Here is an 18,276-nt window from a genome sequence, read left to right on the forward strand (position 1 = left end):
TGTTTAATGCAGTTTTGTGCACGTGTGTTTACATTTAACAGAAACGTTGTTTGCATAAACAGCTCAGTCCTTGTGCACTGATGTGGTTCAGCTTCTTTCGGTGTGACTCAGTGGAATATGAGTGTTCTCTCTGTGACACTGGATGTGCTGCTGATGGTCTTGTCTGTAAATGGTGGAAAAGGTTCATGGTGCTAGAAGCTTTTCACTGGCACCAACTTTAGGCATTAACGACGGTAGTGACGAGTGAATGAGACACAAGCAGCAAAATCAGGGAGACGGGGGGAGCACAAAGAAGCAAACAAGCGAAGCTGCGAAATCAGAATTGAATATAAACATTATATCGATATGAGTCTGGTCAAGTGGTAACGGAGGGAAACAGGGGCAGATTTTTGACATTCAAATGTCTCTTATTCAGAAACTAGAGGGACTATTGAAATAAGTAAAGTATCAGAATGTAGGAAAGAGTTACACTCCAACAGGGTCAAGTTAAACCTGTGATATTCTTTCAAGTTGTTGACAAAAAATTAAAAAAACTCATGTCAGTAACGGAGGGAATGAAATATGCAGCACTTTTTGGGCAATAAATCCAAACAGTGATAACTCTTGGTTCTCACTTACATATCCTTAACAAACTGGTTTGAATATTTGCTTCATATAGTTTTCTACCATATGGTACAAGATTAGGTTGAAAAACCTCTTACTTTTTGAGTCATGACATTTTTTTTATGAAGAAAGGTCATGGTAACGGAGGGAAAAGTAACGGAGGGAAAATTGTACAAACAAGTAGAAGGTGCAGGATTTTACATCATTTGTCGCTTTTTTCTTCTGAATACTTTAATATTACTTCAAAATGAAAGGAAACTATTTCTATAAAATATGTCAGTCCTTCCAAGCTAATTTTTATCATTATAAATACATAAAAAAAAAAAATCATGTACCTTCATCAACAGTTCAAAGATGGAACTAGAAAAGCAGTCAGAGAGCGCAGACCTCCGCCAAGGACTACCCCCATTTTTTATATAAATTGCGATAAAATCAGTCTTCTGGATCAGATCCGGATCAGCTTTTGGAATATGAAAGAGGATCCCATTGTCCATCCCTGAGTCAAATTTCATGGGGTTTGGTCAATAATTAACCGAGATATTGAGAAACAAAATTTTTGGCCCCATTTACCACAATGTTAACTAAAATTTCAAAGTGATCCAGAATCCAGGATTTCTTCCGGATCACCCCCAAAATGAAATCACTTCTTCCTTTTCACATTTCCAACAAATCCTGAAAATTTCATCAAAATCGGTCCATAACATTTTGAGTTATGTTGCTAACAGACAAATGCCGGCAAAAACAGAACCTCCTTGGCGGAGGTAATAACACAAGATATGATGAAATACATCCATTTATTTACATGATTTGCAGGTCTTTGAAATTTGGGAAATAATTTTTGTTCCATGTTTCATACATGGTCTGTTCAAAACATATGGAACTTTAGAACCAAAAATGGTACAGAAAAAAGGTCAACAGTTTCATAAACTAGAGTACATATGTATCTGTTCAATACATTTTTATATCAGATGCATTAACTTGAATTTTTGGACTTGCTGTTTACTTCTGCTTGACCGGACCCATATACGATATGTCAGAATCCATATCGAGTTTAAAAAATATCTCGATATATTTAAAATACTAATATACCCCCCCCCCATGTCAGAGTTTATTTTGTGTTTAAAAAAATATCTCGATAGATCTTGTAACTTCCCTAATAGAACTGTTGATTTTAGTCAGGCCTTTGTAGGCAGCTCAGAGCACCATGGTAACACTGTTACTGCTGGACTGCTGTAGCTTCAGATCATTCCCCATAACCTATCAAAGTCTGTGTCTGTGATAGAGGTGGGTTTGTAAAATAGTATTTATTGTTTCTCTAATCGTTGTGTAAATGTGCAGATGCTGATTTACATATTATGTTACAGTTAATGTGATTGTTTAACACTTGTTCATATACTTTCATATTCTATGTGCTACCTATTACTACTCTGTTACAGTTATTTTCAGTAAGTAATATGATTTAAAAGTATTTATAGATAACCAGGCGAAATCAGCTAAAAGGATTGAAGACGAGACATTAAAGGCTCCAAAAATATATTCAGTTGTCCTAATTTACTCTCTGACCGGAGTATTGTTCAGATGAAGTGTCCCAGTACATGTTTATCATCTCCAACGATGTATTTTAAATATCCAGATATCGCCCACCGCTAACGGAGAGCCAGCGCTGTTACCTGAGAAAATAAGTGGAGGAGGAGGAGGGGAGGAGGAGGAGGGAGGAGGAGGAGGAGGGGAGGAGGAGGAGGAGGAGGGAGGACAGGAGGAGGGAGGACAGGAGGAGGAGGGGACAGGAGGGAGGAGTGAGGAGAGAGGACAGGAGGAGTGAGGAGAGAGGACAGGAGGAGGAGGAGAGAGGACAGGAGGAGGAGGAGAGAGGGCAGGAGGAGGAGGAGAGAGGACAGGAGGAGGAGGAAGAGGAGGAGGAGTGAGGAAAGGAGGAGGAGGAGGAGTGAGGCCAGGAGTGAGGAGGAAGGAGGAGGACAGGAGGAGGAGGAGGAGGAGGAGGAGGAGGAGAGAGGAGGAGAGGGAGAAGGACAGAAGTGAGGACAGAAGTGAGGACAGAAGTGAGGACAGAAGTGAGGACAGAAGTGAGGACAGGAGGAGGAGTGAGGACAGGAGGAGGAGGAGGAGGAGGAGTGAGGACAGGAGGAGGAGGAGTGAGGACAGGAGGAGGAGGAGCAGGAGGAGGAGTGAGGACAGGAGGAGGAGGAGGAGTGAGGACAGGAGGAGGAGGAGAGAGGACAGGAGGAGTGAGGACAGGAGGAGGAGGAGGAGGAGGAGGAGGAGGAGTGAGGACAGGAGGAGGAGGAAGGAGGAGGAGGAGGAGGAGGAGGAGCAGGAGGAGGAGGAGGAGGAGGAGGAGGACAGGAGGAGGAGGAGTGAGGACAGGAGTAAGGACAGGAGGAGGAGGAGGGAGGAGGAGAAAGGACAGGAGGGAGGAGGAGGAGGAGGAGGAGGAGGAGGAGGACAGGAGGAGGAGAGGAGAGGAGGAGGAGGAGGAGGAGGAGTGAGGAGGAGGAGGAGTGAGGACAGGAGGAGGAGGAGGAGGAGGAGAGGGAGGAGGAGGAGGAGTGAGGACAGCTAAACTTCTGTCTGTGTCACAGTGTTTACTGAAGATCAGCACAGATCCGCTGTGTGTTTTAGAGTGAATTTATTCACTGTTTTTATCGTACGAGTGACACTTGTGCAGCTGACAGGGCTGTGTAGTAAAGTCGTGTTGCCGTGCTCGAGTGAAGGTGTGTGGAGTTGAGCACTTCCATGTTGTCACAAGGGACAACAGTGTTTTCAGTCTGAGAGAAGAACTCAGCCTAAATGTGCAGGATTTGTGTGTTTTAACATGTGTAACTGAAATAAAACACAACTTCAGGTCTGTTGTGATGAGGAAACTACACTGGAACATAGATCAGAAATGGTTTTAAAAGCATGATATGGGCCCTTTAATACAAATCTGTTCAGTAGTGATTTCAAGGATAGATAAAAGTTGCACAACACTATTAAATCTCTTGTGTAATAACCTGACTGTGTTTTAAGAAAATAAGTGCAGTTTTTTGTCCTGACTCTGATGTCTGTTAAGTCAGAATATCGAGAACTGGATCAAAACTGAAAAAGCTGGAGCGGTGCGTCCCTCGTTATTTACAATATGTTTGGAGCTGTAGAGGGTTGGACAAATCACTTCTGCTGCTCATTACAGATACAAACAAACTACTAAAGTGTTTCATTCTGTTGTTTGCAGTTCATGTTTGTAACTAGTACTGAATCTAGACTAAACTCAAAAAGTCTCATTCACAGGACAGAAGTGAACCTTTCCTGAATGTCTTTAAAATGATATTGAGTGTGTCAGAACTAGGGCTGGGTATCATTAAGAAGTTGCCAATACGATGCATACCTCGATACACCGGCCACGATCCAATACATATCTCGATACAGTGCACTTTCGATTCGATATGATATATTTCAAATCGATTCGATACGGTTCAATAAAAAAATAAAGGCTAAATTGTGGCTGTGACACTGAAGTGACCCAAATCCGATTTTTTTTGGCATCTATGTATCTGATCTTTTAATGACAGTCTGAACGACACAGATCAGATTTTTTCAAATGTGACCCAGGACACTTGGATATGTGCTCCTAAAACCGATACATATCTGATCTTTTGACATGTGACTTCAGTCTGAACGGTCAAAGTGCATTCATCCACCTACACGTTATCAACAAGACACAAACGTCACTATTCTGCGCTGAAGTAGGTGAAAATTGTTAATGAACTCCGTGTCACTGAAGTGAAGCACATCACCACTCACCACTCTTGGCTCCGTCTCCACATCCACACGTTCCTTTCAACAGACGTCGCTGCCGCTGTCCCACAAACACCACGACCAAAAACCTCGTCCTTCTCCTTCTCAATCTCCTCCTTAAAACAAGTAAGTTGTTCATGTTCTGGCTCCGGTACGAGAGGAACTTTAAAATCTCCAGGTGCTCGATGCTGCGTCCATGTTTGGACAACTTCTGTAAACACAGACGTCGTTGTGTCTCCAGTGTCACATGTGGGACACTTTTGGGCCGTTTAATGTTCACACTGGAGTCACATACAAGTCACATTTAATTGGAAATGTGAACGACCTCGCAAAAACATCGGATTTCACAAAAAAATTGGAATTGAGCGTTAAGCCCTGCAGTCTGAACGTAGCCTAAAAGTCTTTGTCAAACCACTTGTGCAAAGTTCATATGAAACACAATCATTTTAATCATTAAAAGAGTGAAAATGTCAAATGTGATGAATAAATGAGTTTCCTTTCACTCCACAAGCAACAAAACTGTAGCTTTGTAACAATATAATTTAGTAAAACACACCTAAAAGTACTCTTGGTGAAATATATCGATACATTAGCCCACGATATCAATACTGTATCATCACATTAAACGATACGATATATCGATTTTCCAATATTTTTGCACACCCCTAGTCAGAACAAGTAGAAAAGCACGTAGACTAGTATACACACATGGGCCACTGTGAACCTACTGCACCACTGATGATTACACACATATAACACACATGGGGACAGAAAATCACTTTCTGTTGTCTAAATCAAGAGTGTTTTTAAAAATTATTATTATGGTATCACATTAGGTATTGAGTATTGAATGTATTCCTTAGTATCAGAATAGAATTTGAAGTTTTAGTATTGCTTAGGGTTGCAGACCCAGTCAAATTGGGGTATTGGTTTCATGATATTGGTTCAGCCCTTATCCTTGTTGGGCTTTTGATTGGATGTAATAAGAGTTTACTGGCTAATGTGGGCTTTGAATGTTTCATAATGTTTGAGGTTTTTCAACAGTTGTTTGCTGGATAAATAACTTAAATCGACGTTTTGATGAAAATACATTGCCTTTTTGAGTATTTACACTGGGATCAGCTGATAGTGAGTGTTGACATGATATCAGTAGTGACTGAAACTCAATACTGATCCTTTACCGTTGTGTCCCTTCATAACCTGTCAGACACACCTTCCTCTGTGAGCTCCTCCACCACCACACCCCCACCCGTGCCCTCCGATCAGCTGACGCCACCCTCCTGTCCCCCCCACCAGGACCACCCTCTGGAACTCCTTCCCCAAACACATCAGAGGCTCCTCTACACGCTCCATGTTTAAAAAAAAAAAAAAAGCCCTAAAACCCATCTCTTTAAAAGCACCTTTCATTAACTGTCTTATTTCTTTTGTTTGCCTTTGTTTTGTTTGTCTTTGAGTATCTTGAAAAGCTCAGTTGGTGGGTCCCTATTAGAGACCCACTGATCCATCTGTTTATGATGATAATGATTTATTCAGATTTTTATGATGTGTTTTATGATTAGAGACTCCCTGATCATAAACTGTGACAGGCCTGCTTGTACAATGCTTGTATTGTCTTGTGTCAGACTTGTAAGATGTCCCCTCTTGTGTCTCCTGCAGGACAGCACAGGACAGAGCAGGACTCAGCAGAGACCTGTGTGTGTGCGGGCCCCATGAGAGGCTCCTGAGGATGTGGAGCTGAACCAGGCTGGACCTCTGCTGCCCCCCACAGCCCACGCATGGCGGTGCTAGGGGTAAGAGCCACACTCACATCAGCACATGTTTAGAGGCTTTTCTAATCTGACCAGCAAATGTCTCAGTGAAATCACTGACATGGGCAGTAAGAGTTTAGGGCTTGGTTTCCTCCTGGAGTGTGTTCTTTTGAAGGCACACTATGTAGATTTTCTGAAATGGGGTCTCCTACCTGCTTGTCCCCATGGAGATGTTATTGATTTTTCAGGAATCTTGTCACTACTTGGTCTGTAGTCGACTAACGCAATTGATGTTGGACTAACAGCATGTCTTGCTGATTGATTGGTCGACTAAAAGGGGATGTAGCAAAAGCTCTCAAAACTATTCTGTTTATCTGTGGGCCCGGTCAAGCAGAAGTAAACAACAAGGCCAAAAATTCAAGTTAATGCATCTGATATAAAAAAGTATTGAACAGATACATATGTACTCTAGTTTATGAAACTGTTGACCTTTTTTCTGTACCATTTTTGGTTCTAAAGTTCCATACGTTTTAAACAGACCATGTATGAAACATGGAACAAAAATTATTTCCCAAATTTCAAAGACCTGCAAATCATGTCAATAAATGGATGTATTTCATCATATCTTGTGTTATTCCATCTTTGAACTATTGATGAAGGTACATGATAAAAATAAAAAAAAAAGTATTTAAAATGATAAAAATTTGCTTGGAAGGACTGACATATTTTATAGAAATAGTTTCCTTTCATTTTGAAGTAATATTAAAGTATTCAGAAGAAAAAAGCGACAAATGATGTAAAATCCTGCACCTTCTACTTGTTTGTACAATTTTTCCTCCGTTACCATGACCTTTCTTAATAAAAAATCTCATGAGTCAAAAAGTAAGAGGTTTTTCAACCTAATCTTGTACCATATGGTAGAAAACTATATGAAGCAAATATTCAAACCAGTTTGTTAAGGATATGTAAGTGAGAACCAAGAGTTATCACTGTTTGGATTTATTGCCCAGAAAGTGCTGCATATTTCATTCCCTCTGTTACCGACATGATTTTTAAAATTTTTTGTCAACAACTTGAAAGAATATCACAGGTTTAACTTGACCCTGTTGGAGTGTAACTCTTTCCTACATTCTGATACTTTACTTATTTCAATAGTCCCTCTAGTTTCTGAATAAGAGACATTTGAATGTCAGAAATCTGCCCCTGTTTCCCTCCGTTACCACTTGACCGGACCCATGTGTATCTGACCCAGATTACACCTGCAGGGGGAGTTTATGCAAAAACTACTATATATACAAAAAAGGACTAGGAAACAATGCATTTTTATAAAGACAGATTAGAGTTTGCCTTTAAAAAAAATCTTCAGATTACTCATGCACTCACTTCTCTTTTCTGCTGCTGTCACATGTCACATTTCATTTTACAGATGTTTTGATTTTAAAAATGCATTTTATTTTGTATGATGATCAGGTTCAATGTGAATGAACTGATCTTTTAAGATAAAATACTGTCATCAATAGGAAAAAAATGTGAGTTTGACTTCATCACATTTTAGAATCTGAAAAAGGACCAATTCTTGGGAAAACAATAACATCTCCATGGTCAACTGAGTGTTCTCAGAAGAGCTGGGCAGTTCATAAAGAGACTGTGAGTCAGTTTTCAGGGGAGGTCTAGAGCCAGTCCTGTCACTAACACCATGTGGTTTGGATCAGACACAAGACATGTGTTTAATTTTTGTGCTAAATGGCACAAGTTAAAAGTCCGTCTTGTTTGTTTTCAGGAAATCAATACTGAGAACCATTTCTATTTATTTCATTTTTTTTATTTTATTGAGAATTAATTTACACCTGCAGGGGGAGTTTATGCAAAAACTACTATATATACAAAAAAGGACTAGGAAACAATGCATTTTTATAAAGACAGATTAGAGTTTGCCTTTAAAAAAATCCTGGGCGCCTCCCTCGGGAGGTGTTCCGGGCATGTCCCGCCGGGAGGAGGCCCCGGGGAAGACCCAGGACACGCTGGAGGGACTATGTCTCTCGGCTGGCCTGGGAACGCCTCGGGGTCCCCCCGGAGGAGCTGGAGGACGTGTCTGGGGTGAAGGAAGTCTGGGAGTCCCTGCTTAGGCTGCTCCCCCCGCGACCCGGCCCCGGATAAGCGGACGAAAATGGATGGATGGATGGATGGATGGAGAATTAATTTAATTTTATTGAGCATTTTTTATTGAGAATTTTTTATTGAGAGTTTATTTATTGAGAATTTATTTTGTTGAGAATTGATTTTATTGAATTGATTTTATTGAATTTTTTTATTGAGAATTTTTTTTATTGAGAATTGATGTATTGAGAATTTATTTATTGAGATTTTATGTATTGAGAATTAGTGTATTGGAGTTGGTAAAATAATAAAATTTAAAGGTCCTATATTATGTAAAATTTACTGTTGACTTGTGTTGTCATGTAGTGGTACTTTTCAAGTTAACAGCTCCTTTTAGCTTTTGTTCAGAGCTGAAATGATCTAAATGATTTTAGTGAAGGTGTGTGGAGTTTAGCAACACAGTGGAGCACTTCCTGTATCACCACATGACTTGCAGGATTTCTGTGTTAAACATGTGTGAAGGAAACGAAACACAGCTCCATGTCTGTTTGCGATGAGGAAACTACATTATAAGATAGATCAGAAAATATGGGCTCTTTTAAATGCCATGTTGGAAAAATAAATCATATAGTGTGTTTTTGAATAAAAAAAAACAACATTACTGTATCTAAAAATATGAAATTCTTTACTCTTAAGTTTTATTATGAAGTGTCACCACAGCAATAATTATTCATCTAGATATGACTTGTAAATGGTAACTTGTCGATGGTTTCTTAACATTTTTATATTTATTTTATGCTTTGTTATTTTAATGTGATGCGTGAGCTACTGTGCCGAAGTAATTTCCCTTGTGGATCAATAAAGTCGAAGTGTAACTTGTAACGTGTCCTGGTGATGTCACAATCCGTGTATCATTCATTTATCAGTTTTTCGAAACCAAAAAACAGATAATGATATGTTTTTTCAGTTTTCGATTTTGTGTTTTAATGAATAATGAAAAAAAAAAGGATAACGGATGTTTCCCGTTTACATGACTTAAATTGTGATGCCGGACTGAACCAGGACTGAACCAGGACTGAACCAGGAGAACTAAACCAAGTCTAAACCAGCTCTAAACCAGAACTGAACTAGGACTAAACCAGAACTGAACTAGGACTAAACCAGAACTGAACTAGGACTAAACCAGAACTGACTAAACCAGAACTGAACTAGGACTAAACCAGAACTGAACTAGGACTAAACCAGAAATGAACTAGGACTAAACCAGGTCTAACCCAGGTCTAACCCAGGTCTAACCCAGGTCTAAGGTCTAAACCAGGTCTAAACCAGGACTATGCCAGGACTATGCCAGGACTACGCCAGGACTACGCCAGGACCAAACCAGGACCAAACCAGGACCAAACCAGGTCCAAACCAGGTCCAAACCAGGACCAAACCAGGTCCAAACCAGGACCAAACCAGGACCAAACCAGGGCTAATCTTGGACTTGGAGAGAGAGAGAGCCTCGAGCCCACAGAGCAGGGTGTCTGCAAAGTGCAAGAGCCCTGTGCCGGTCCTTTCTCCTGCGGTCACCCCACGGTCTACGTGGATGCACCTCCGAGCCCGTCCTGACACTCAGTACTTGTTCAGTTGTGGGATCAGTCCTGGTTTAGACCTGGTTTAGTCCCAGTTCAGTCCTGGTGTAGACCTAGACCCTGTTTATATTGAAACAAATCCGCGTATCACTGTATCACCGTATCAGAAACGATCTGCGTCCAGACACGTCGTTTCTGTGTCCGCAATCAAAGCCTTCCCTGTCCACACGGTAATGCAAAACCGCTTGAAAAGCTAGTCACGTGATAGGCTGGTGTCACGTCGTCACGACATCCCGATGTCATGTGAGCGGTGAAAACAAGGAAGTCTGAAGTTGCAGCAGCTGATTTTGAGCTGAGGCAAGTGTAAAAACAGTCTTTTTGTGGACCGACGATGAGGTTTAGTTGTTACTTAGCCTAACACTGGATTTAAGACAAGCATAAGCGGCTCAGAGTGAGGACTGACTCGTTTCTGTGTCCCTGTCCACACAGCTTTGAGCATATTTGTTTACGTTTTACAGAAGGGAAACGTTAAAACCACATGGCTAATTTGCATAAACTAGCCATGTGCTCAAAAAACCAGCTCACTAAGGACTCAGTGGAATATGAGTGTTCTTTCTGTGACAGGGGTATTCTGCTGATGTTGAGTCTGTTCTGTGCTTCTATCTGTTGGAGATAGTTCATGTTAAACTATTCAGAGATTATACGGGTCTATGCGTACGATCATATGAATGGACATATATTCTTGATTCTTAGCGTTTTGGCGCTGAATTAGCTACTTCACGGTGCTTAGAACTACATCAGCGTATCAGCGTTTTCAGGCGTGCACACAGTGGTGGATCAGATCTGTACTCAGATGAATTCGTGGGAGCTGGCCCCACCAGATCGTTCCGTCTCTGGAGCCGTTTTCAGTCGGATTAGTGTGAATGAACACTGTATCCACAACGAAAACGACTTGAATATGAACTAGTGTGGGCGGGGCCGTGGTTTAGTCCTGGTTAGTCCTGGTTCAGTCCTGGTTCAGTCCTGGTTCAGTCCTGGTTCAGTCCTGGTTTAGTCCAGCATTGCAATTTAAGTCACAGAAACGGGAAATGGCCGTTATCCGTTTTTTTCCATTATTCACTTAAACACTGAAACTAAAAAAAAAAGAACCATTATTCTTTTTTTTTTTTTTTTTTTTTGTGTTTTTTTTTGGAGACAAATAATGAATAAAGTAGTTGTTTTTTTTTTCTTATTTTTGGTTTTATTTTGAAAAACATGAACGAATAATACACGGATTCATCACCGTCCTGCTTGTCTCCATGAAGATAAATAAGTTTAGACCCCATAAGTAAGTAAGTAAATAAGTCAAGACCCTCTCCCTAAAAAGTTACATTGTGCTCATTTAACTCATAATAATACTCATAATACTCTATTTTCAGATCCATATTTAAATGTAGTTTTCTCATCACAAACAGACCTGGAGTCTTGTTCCATTCACACAAGCTCTGCAGATTCTGGATTTTGATTTTGGAGTTCTTCTCTCAAATGGAAAATACTCAGCTGTTCCACCTTCTCATGTCATACTGTAATAAAGGAAGTGCTCTACTGTGTTTTTAACCTCCATACACTTTCACTAGAATATTTTGCATAGTTTCAGCCCTGGAATTACCAATCTCTACAGAACTAAAGTTAAAGGTATTATGTTAACTTGAAAACTACCACTTCATGGCATCACAACAGGCTCATATAATTGCAGATAGGATACGTTTCTCCTTTTAAAATGCCTTCACAAGATTTTGGTGTGAATTATTACTGTCATAATCCCAAGAATGCAAGTAAAACACATTTCTTCATGTTGTCTGCACTGAAATGAATCATGGGATATGTAGTGCGCCATGTTTATTTATTAGCATTTGCTACAATAAAACAATTTAATACAAAACATTTAAGCAAAAGAACTTGTAATGTGATATAATGTGACAGTCCACGATATTATTGGGACACTTTTTATGATATCACAGTATTTTGGTTATTGTTACATCCCTACTCTTGTGACTTAAAGCTCACAAAAGTCAATTCTGTGTAATATAGGTTATTTAAACATGAAACAAGAGGGTCTGTCACCCGCTTGTCTTCATGGAGATGTTGCACAGATGTTCCAGAGTCTGGCATTTAACCTAACATTAAACCTTGGTTTGGTGCAACACCACCAAACCAAGTTTCAGGTCAGATCTGTGGAAAGGCAAACAAGTTTTGTTTTTGGTTTTTTTGAGCATTAAAATGAATACCAGCTCGAGCGTCCCATTCTCTCTGCGGGAACGTGCGTCTCTCTGGGCGCCCCCTTCTCTTGGGCATCACTCGGGTACCCGCTGTGCCCGGGAGAGGGACTTTCTCGACAGTCTTTAAGGCCAATTTACGGTCCAGCGTCAAATCTGTGTCGGCGCGTATCCCCTACGCAGAGCCTCTGCGTTGACCGAAGTGCACCTCTGAAATGTTCTAACTACGCGTCAAAACGACGCAGACAGCAGGCGGAGCGACGCAGACGATAAGAGCTGTGATTGGTCCTCCGTACCACCGCACTACAGACATTTCCTGTCGGCTTTTCTTTCTTTCAGTATATATTTAGAAATAATGTGTTTAATGCAGCTTTGCGCATATGAGTTTACGTTTTACAGAAACGAAACGACTAACGCATCACTAACTTACATAAACAAAGCGCTCATAAAACAGCTCGCTCCTGGTACACGGTCAGCTTCTCTTGGACTTAAAAAGGACATGACTCAGTGGAATATGCGTGTTCTTTCTGTGACAGAGGAATATTGTACTAATGGTGAGTCTGTTCTGTGCTTTTATCGCGCTAGAGATGGTTCATGTTAAACTTTTCAGAGATTATACGTCAAACACACAGACCGTATATATGAATGGACAGATATCGTCGCCCCCTAGTGTTTTGGCAGTGAATTACTTCGCTGAATTACTGTGTTGTACTGAGTTACGGCTGAAGTATAGTTCTGCGTCGACTCAACGCGCACTGCCGCAAACACGTGAGATGATTTTCTTTTTACGGACAGTCGGTTTGATTCTGTATTAAAACATTTGTTAGTGCAGACTTGTGATGTGAGGAGGAGCCTGTTTGAGGCTGAGTGTTGGAAACGTGTTGATTTTGAAGCTAGTTTTGGTCATTTGTTATGGGTTAGCTGCTGTAGCTCCAACACATAAACAGACTGTTTTCTATTGGCCTATTGTAAAGTGACTATGTTGACCGTATATTTGTTACTGGATCTGCATTGATATGTAAATTAGATGTGAATAGACGTGTGAATGATGACATTTTCACATATAATTAATTACCGCGGCGCGCAGCACTTACGGCTAACGGCTAATAGCGGTAGTTTGTTTTATTAGCTTGTAGCGATGGGTAGGTCGCGAACGAATCGGCTCTTAAATCCGGCTCTTTGAAGCGAACGACGGGAGCCTGATCGTTATTGGGAGCCGTGTTTTCTCTTTCTCTCACTTTTTTTCTCTTCACGTCGTGTGCAGACTCGTGGGAGTTTGGCAGCGGCAGCGGCCGAAAACGAAACTGAGAAATCTGCATGTGCATAAAATAAATAAACCAGCACTAATCGTGAGCTCGAGAGAGAGACCGAGTCCCGACACTCAGTCCTGGTTCAGTTCTGCTTTAGTCCTGCTTGCAGCAAAACCTGAAGAGTCACTTGGGAGCCAAAAGAGCCGGCTGCTTTTAGGGAGCCGAGCCGGTTCTCTAAAAAGAATTGGAATACGCATCACTAGTAGCTAGAATGTGATATAAAAATGCCATTAGGCCGACCTACTGTCTGTAAATCTGACATAAAGAGACAGAATAACAATACATTTTAAACCTAATTTAAAATCCACCAGAGCCAAGTTTTTTTAAACAATTCAAGATTTACAGTGAATTTTTACATTATCGGCTATCGGCATCTCCAAAACATTTTATCGGTATCATATCGGCTGCAATAAAATCCATATTGGTCGGGCCCTAATCATAATAAAATGAAATGTGAATGTATCAGACCAAATGTGGGTCCTTGTTTGTCATTTTACTGACATTTTTTCAGTTTGTAATATTAATATAATCCTCATTTCCTCCTATTTTAATCATATTTTAAATCATTATTTTCGTTCCACGTGTCCTATAACAACTGTAACTGTTGAGTTGGGAAGAAATATTAATTATTTCCTTACTGCTGCCATGAACACAAGAAATTTAAAAAGCTACAGAATTTGTTCAAGAATCATTCAGAATCACTTTTAGGAACGTCTTACATATTTCATTGAAACACGTAGTTAAGATAAAATCTTGAAATAGAGGTCATTGAGTGATTCATGAAATTGACAGAGTTTACATAAAGTGTGTGCTTCACTTGTGGATTATTGACACACTCTATTTACTCTATTTGTGTGTGTTTGAAACCACATAATATTACATGTTTTGTTTTTTTAAATAGGTATGAACAAATGTGTTGAGATATATTGTAACTTTGTGTGTACAATATATATATAATGATAAAAAAAATGTATATAGATTAACTTAGTTTCATGAAGGGTACAGTTCAGGGTGAGTTTCCAGCTGGTTCCCATTAAGACCACTAGTTAATAAATGATAGACTGGTGTCATGATGTGGAACATTTCAGCCAATGCAATAAAGTGATGTGAGCATTTCTTCTCCTGTACAGTCATGTGACCTGAGTCTGTCTCTTTAGAACCCCGACATGCTGACCAGGAAGATCAAACTGTGTCACATCAATGCCCACATCACCTGCCGCCTGTGTGAGGGCTACCTGATCGACGCCACCACGGTCACAGAGTGCTTACACACCTGTAAGTATACAGACCCCAACCTCCTCCTCGTCCCTTCACACCCAACCCTACCTCTGTCTCCTTCAGTGTTTCTGCTGCATTCATTTCCTCACTGCTTACAGTACTGAAACTCATTTGAGGTATTGATACTTCAAAAGTTCACTGACAGGACACAAATGAACCTTTCCTGAATAGGTTTACAATGATGTTGAGTTGTGTCAGAACAAATATAAGAGCATATAGACTAGTACACGCCAACGGACACTATGGAACCTACCTGGACCACTGGGGGTCCACATAGATATACGTAAGGACATATGGGAATATAAAAAGTACTATTGAGTATTGAGTTATGAGTCCCCCCTCCTCCTGTTTTCACTATTCTACAGCGATATTAAAGGAGGAATGGGGAGCTATGGAGGAGAGACTTCATGAGACCAGGCTATTGAGACCAGGACTTGCTTTTGTTTTTGCGAATTTTTCAGATTTTTAAGTTAAGTATTTCATCATGGCAATTTTACAAACTATTGAACTTTGTAATAATCAACAGGGCTATAGTTAAAGGGCCCATCTCATGCAAAATCAACTTTTCAGAGCGTTCTACCTTCTAAGAGTGATGTGTGGGCCTTGTATTTGTCGCCCAAGTGGTTTTTAGATTGATTTGGCTTTTTTTTTTTAACAAATTGCAGTGTATTTCTGCCACTCTCCCACGTGACGTAACTAAAGCTGCTCCAACAAAGACGCGGCAGATACACCTATGACACGTTTGATGTAGCAGAAGGCGCTTCACACCCGCGCCCGTCCCCCGCGCCACTGCCTCCGCCCAGCCTCCACCCCGCATCTGCTGACAATTCCCACATGAACACGTAAACAAAAGCGACAGCATAAGCTCATTGTTCTCCACTGCAGTGAACACGATATAATAAGTTGATCTACTAGTGTTTATTAAAACTTTACCAATCAGTAATGTTCAGTTGATGTGGACGCGGTGCTTGAGCTTCGTGCTCCTCAAAGTCCTCGTCCGATTCCGGGTCCAACACATGCGGCTGAACACGCTGTATCACCATGATGAATAAAAGTTTATTCCTACCACTATCAGGGCGCACGCCTGTCTCCCCCTCCCTCCCTGAGATGGGCGGAGGAAGGGTGGCTCACTCGTCGCCTACGTCACGTTTGGAGGGCGGAGCCTGTGCTTTCTCAGGACGGGCGGGGGGATGAACAATAGTCAGCCTTTCATAGTTCCTGGTCTGTGACTGACTCCAAGAAATCAGTAAGATTTCAGAACTACTGTGTAATGGATGTTCAAAAACCCAAATAGTGCTGGTATATGTGCAGAAGATACAATGTGAAAAGAGTTATTTTGCATGAGATGGGCCCTTCAAATACTAAGCACATGACATTCAGTTATCAGAAAATCCTGCTCCCGTCACACCTACCTGTACCTCCCTCTGCTCCTTTCACACCCACCTGTACCTGTCTGTACTCATCCTACGTGTGTATGTGTGTTCTTCTGGTGAAGTTTTAGTCTTACATGGGTCAGAACGGTCTAAATATAAATATGAGGAACTGAAAGAGTGGCTCCTACTACACAGGGGCCAACAGGTTTTGCATGTGAAATCACGCATCTCACCCTCAGGAGGCCCTAAGCAAAAATTTGGCTTAATTTCAGTGCTTTGAAAGGTAGAAAAGTGCTATATAAATGTAACCATTTACTCTTATGGATTTTGTAATACTATAAAATGTAACATGGTGGTGCCACACTAGGTCTCTAAACATGCTCTAGCATAGACTTAGACTTTGACAAACTTTATTGATCCAGAAGGGAAATTATTTGGGCACAGTAGCTCACACATCACAACAAATGTAATAACAAAGAGTAAAAATATAAATGGTAATAATAAATTCTAAGTAAGTAGCAAAAAAGAGTGTGGTGTCAAATAAGATATAATTATATGTAAATGCACAGTAAAAATAAAATAAAAACTGAAGTAATAAAATATAAAATTATTTTTTTATTATTTTTAAAAAAATTATACAAGAGGTCATAGGAAGACCGAGCAACAATAATGTGATGATTGACAGGACATAGGGTTATTTGTTACATAAGGGTGAGTTGCTGTACAGTTGTAGGGAGTATTATCTATAACATAAGGGTGAGTTGCTGTACAGTTGTAGGGAGTATTATCTGTTACGTAAGGGTGAGTTGTTGTACAGTTGTATTGAGTATTATCTGTTACATTAGACATGCTCTTTTAGTACTTTCAGCATTTAACACTGTTGTATTAATTGTAAATATTTTAGGCTCACCATGTCTTTGTCATAATGTGATCAGGACCGATACATGATCATCAAAACTTCCTCACGTTTTATTTGTGTTCGCAGGGTGACATAAACCTAATATGGAATAATTATCGGGTGAATAAACTTGTTAATATGGGCGTAATAAGCATCCAGACTAATCAGTGGTCTTAGGTAAAAGAGCGAAGCAGCCAAGACCCAAGTAGATCAACTGATAAACAGGAAATAAACATGATCAGACTTGGTGGAGTCAGGAGTCGGGAGTCGGGGGCCTGAGCTGCAGTTTGTGTCGTCTGCGTTTAGGAAGCTCCCGCTCTGCATGTTACTGTCCTTTACACTTGACCAAATATGTCTGACACAAATACTGATGGTTATTCTTGTGTGTGTGTGTCTGTGTGTCTGCTTCTGCGTCTGTGTGTGTGTGTGTGTGTCTGCTTCTCTGTGTGTATGTCTGCGTCTGCTTCTCTGTGTGTGTGTGTCTGCGTCTGTGTCTCTGTGTGTCTGCGTCTGTGTCTCTGTGTGTCTGCGTCTGTGTCTCTGTGTGTCTGCGTCTGCTTCTGTGTGTGTGCGTCTGCTTCTGTGTGTGTGTGTGTCTGCGTCTCTGTGTGTGCGTGTTTGTTTGTCTGTGTGTGTGTGTGTGTGCCTGTGTCTTTCTGTATGTGTTTGTGTCTGTGTGTGTGTGTGTGTGTGTGTGCAGTCTGCCGCAGCTGCCTGGTCAAGTATCTGGAGGAGAACAACACATGTCCCACGTGTCGCATCGTGATCCACCAGAGCCACCCTCTGCAGTACATCGGGTGAGTGCACACACACACTGTGTACCGCACGCACACACTGTGTACCGCACGCACACACTGTGTACCGCACGCACACACTGTGTACCGCACGCACACACTGTGTACCGCACACACTGTGTACCACACAAAGTACTGAGTTTAGTACACACATCAGGCTCACATACGAGTGTAAGTAGAGTCTGACCTAAGCAAACTGACAATGACAATGCACATATACATATATACATATACGCACACACACACACAGGCACACACACAGACTTACCCACATAACATTGTACAGAAATGAGAATATCCAGTTCAGACGTGTTCAGCAGATGATTCAGATGAAGGTCAAAGTGGATGTGAGATCTAAATGAAGTCCCTGTAAACAGTGTGTGGATGTTTGAGCTCAGTTTGGTGATGCTGCTGTTTGAACCCTGTTGCTGTGATTAGAAGCATTGTGTTCTGTCTGTCGGACTGTCCTTCTAAATAAAGGTGCAAACGTGTGCCCGTAATCCAGACTCTTCAATGACGTGTAATAGTATAAGTAAAAAGTACTTTGAAAAGTA

At 40.9% G+C, this 18,276-nt stretch overlaps 1 protein-coding gene across 2 annotated transcripts in view; it reads left to right on the forward strand.

The window, feature by feature from the left end:
• LOC110155805 (polycomb group RING finger protein 3) overlaps nt 1-18,276 on the forward strand; it is a 47,331-nt gene that overhangs the window by 17,291 nt on the left and 11,764 nt on the right. Inside the window, exons 2-4 of one of the 2 annotated variants that reach the window (XM_020919978.2) lie at nt 6,052-6,185; nt 14,537-14,654; nt 17,629-17,725. In XM_020919978.2, the coding sequence (XP_020775637.1) occupies nt 6,171-6,185; nt 14,537-14,654; nt 17,629-17,725 (230 nt within the window). In that variant the 5' untranslated portion in view covers nt 6,052-6,170. Of the gene's footprint in view, nt 1-6,051; nt 6,186-12,749; nt 12,838-14,536; nt 14,655-17,628; nt 17,726-18,276 lie in introns of those variants that run through there. The other variant, XM_055159507.1, reaches the window with a different exon arrangement.

Source organism: Boleophthalmus pectinirostris, unplaced genomic scaffold (genome assembly GCF_026225935.1).
Source record: "Boleophthalmus pectinirostris isolate CB_2022bp ecotype Guang Dong unplaced genomic scaffold, ASM2622593v1 HiC_scaffold_23, whole genome shotgun sequence".
Classification (NCBI taxonomy): domain Eukaryota; kingdom Metazoa; phylum Chordata; class Actinopteri; order Gobiiformes; family Gobiidae; genus Boleophthalmus; species Boleophthalmus pectinirostris.